Source organism: Mandrillus leucophaeus, unplaced genomic scaffold, assembly GCF_000951045.1.
Source record: "Mandrillus leucophaeus isolate KB7577 unplaced genomic scaffold, Mleu.le_1.0 Scaffold4, whole genome shotgun sequence".
NCBI classification, from domain to species: domain Eukaryota; kingdom Metazoa; phylum Chordata; class Mammalia; order Primates; family Cercopithecidae; genus Mandrillus; species Mandrillus leucophaeus.
Window position 1 is genome coordinate 350985 of NW_012104253.1, and position 2967 is coordinate 353951.

Genomic DNA, 2967 nt, shown 5'->3' on the forward strand with positions numbered 1-2967 from the left:
GGCCTCCCAAAGTGCTGGGATTACAGGCTTGAGCCACCGCGCCCGGCCGAGACTCTCTTTGGCTAAAGAGAAAGATGACACCTTCAAAAGCAAAGTATTTCAACGACTGATGCTAAGAGAAGCAATGAGACAGGTCAGGATATGAAAGGGTCGGCCCCAACAAGGCACTTGTCTCCAGGGGGAATGCAGAAAGGAAATGATGCCAAAGAAATTAAAGAAGTCTTAAATACTATTTCCAAAGAGTGAAACAAAAAAATTTTAGGAAAAGAGAATCAGAAGACACAGGCATATATGCATGTGCCTGGTGTATGCTGCTACGTGTAGCACAGGATGGGAGCAGAGAGCAGATCTTAGTCTTACTTAACACCCTTGAGGAGACTGACTCTGCACCTCAGAGAGTCACATATCCTAAAGTTCAGAAGGAGCTCGGTAGTGCACTTTCAGAATTTAGAAATAGTAAAGGTAATGAAACAACCTTTTTTTTTTTTTTTTTTTGAGACGAGTCTTGCTCTGTCACCCAGGCTGGATTGCAGTGGCATGATCTCAGCTCACTGCAAACTCTGCCTCCCGGGTTCAAGTAATTCTCCTGCCTCAGTCTCCCTAGTAGCTAGGACTATAGGCGCCTACCACCACACATGATTAATTTTTGTATTTTTAGTAGAGACGGGGTTTCAACCATGTTGGCCAGGCTGGTCTTGAACTCCTGACCTCAAGTGATCCACCCACCTTGGCCTCCCAAAGTGCTGCGATTACAGGTGTGAGTCACTGCGCCTGACCACGAAACAACATTTCTGTAGTCTTGTAGAATAAAATCTGTAACATCAGAAACTTCTAATTAAGTCTTCCATTGATATTTTCTATTAAGTCACTTTTGAACTAGAAGAAATTTGAGAGTTAAGAACTGAACTATAATACAAATCTACCAGAGAGTAGACTACTATTAAGAAATACATGGCCGGGTGCAGTGGCTCACGCCTGTAATCCCAGCACTTTGGGAGGCTGAGGCGGGAAGAATATGAGGTCAGGAGATTGAGACTATCCTGGCTAACATGGTGAAACTCCATCTCTACTAAAAATACAAAAAATTAGCCGGGTGTGGTGGCAGGACCCTGTAGTCCCAGCTACTCAGGAGGTTGAGGCAGGAGAGTTGGCATGAACCCGGGAGGCGGAGCTTGCAGTGAGCCAAGATGGCGCCACTGCACTCCAGCCTGGGCGACAGAGCGAGACTCTGTCTCGACAACAACAACAACAACAACAACAACAAAAGAAATACCTATACCAATCATTATCTGTAAACTACCCCAGCTGCTATACTCAAGTTCTTAACAGTTTTTAATCATAAGAAAAAAGACAATGTTAAAACACATACACACATACGAGTCAGAAAAGAGAACAAGAGAATGTAAATATTGCTAAAAATTCAACGAATAATAACCATAATCTTACAGAACAAATGTTACTCCTCATATCAACTCAATCCTAAGTGGCCTATGGAACAGGGAAGCAATAAGCAATTTGGTACTAAGGATGAAGGAGGAAAGAATTTTTGATTTTTGATTAGGCTATCATAAAATGTAGTGATGAAACATTTCATCTGACTAATGAGATTGAACATTTCGTTTGACTAACGAGATCAAACATAGGTTAGGAACAGAACCTTACACTGTAAGAGCAGAAAGTAAATGTCAGAACAATTCTGATACAAACAACGTTCAAGTTAAAAGAATGATGTACACTTATTGCTCTTCCAAAAACAAAGAAGGAAAATCCATGCCAGCCTGGGAAATTTGTTCTGAACAGAGTACAGCATATTTCACTATTCTCTACCAATCTCACTTCTCTTTTTTTTCTCTCCACTCAGAAGACTAATCCCCCACCTCAGAGTCTCTAGACCTATCTAATCCCATTTTACTGACTCTACTTATTTCAAAACCCCAAGAAAATGGTGTGCATGATAGGATGCTCTCTTTATTGACATGTAACATCATTGTCTTTTAAAAATCACGCTCATCCTATATATGCTTGCTATGCAGCCAAAATAAAAGCATTCAGTAGCCTGGACTCTCCACTTCTCTTGGCTTCCAGTGTTTCTATTTACACTCAGCCATCTGGACTCTTTGGTAAACTGCGGACCTTTAATGCTGCCTCGTGCTGTACATTCTCCCAAGGTGTGGCTCTCTGCCTCAGGTCTTCATCTTCCCCCACTTTCAGCTTTTGTTCAAATTACTAACGTGCACAAGACAATCTCCATTTCCTTATTCACTGTTCTACAACATAACCACAGCTTACTATGTACTTCCTCTAGGAAACCTCCTGGGTTTAACTCAATCCTTTTAATCATCATACACAGCCAGGCAGGAGGATGATGCTCTGGACAACAAAAAGAATTTAGTATCTTGCTAAAAATTAGTATACAAATTTAACTTACCTTCAGAGAATACTTACAGTTTAATTTGAAATGATTATAGAAACAAAGCAGTAAACAACATGCTTCCATTTCCCTTGGGAAAAACAACTTTTCTTACAAACAGGTGGAATTTCCTACCTGTTTTCTTTGCCATTCTGAATCACTGAGTGTCTATCAGCTGTAGTTCTCTCACTGCAAACGTAAGTATTTCGCCGTGTCATTCCACCAGATGCTGTGTTACTCTATAAAAAAGGGCATTTTTGTCTTAATTTGGTAAATACAGTACTATGAGAAAAAATGAACTTATCTACGTAAATGGGAATACCAGTCTTCTATTTACTTATTTTTTGAGGCAAGGTCTTACTCTGTCACCCAGGCTGGAGTGCAGTGGAGCAATCTTGGCTCTGCCTCCCAGGATCAAGCAATCCTCCCACCACGGCCTCCCAAGTAGCTGGGAATACAGGCATGTGCCACCATATTTGGCTAATTTTTTTTTTTTTTTGAGATGGAGTCTTGCTCTGTCGCCATGCTGGAATGCAGTGGTGCCATCTCGGCTCACT

The 2967-nt window shown here is 41.3% G+C and overlaps 1 protein-coding gene across 5 annotated transcripts in view; it reads right to left on the reverse strand.

Annotated features, from left to right (window-relative positions):
* Positions 1-2967, reverse strand: part of MARK3 (MAP/microtubule affinity-regulating kinase 3) — a 116875-nt gene that overhangs the window by 21818 nt on the left and 92090 nt on the right. For all 5 annotated transcript variants that reach the window (XM_011991583.1, XM_011991582.1, XM_011991580.1 and 2 more), the window contains exon 14: positions 2546-2649. In XM_011991583.1, the coding sequence (XP_011846973.1) occupies positions 2546-2649 (104 nt within the window). The remainder of the gene's footprint in view (positions 1-2545; positions 2650-2967) is intronic.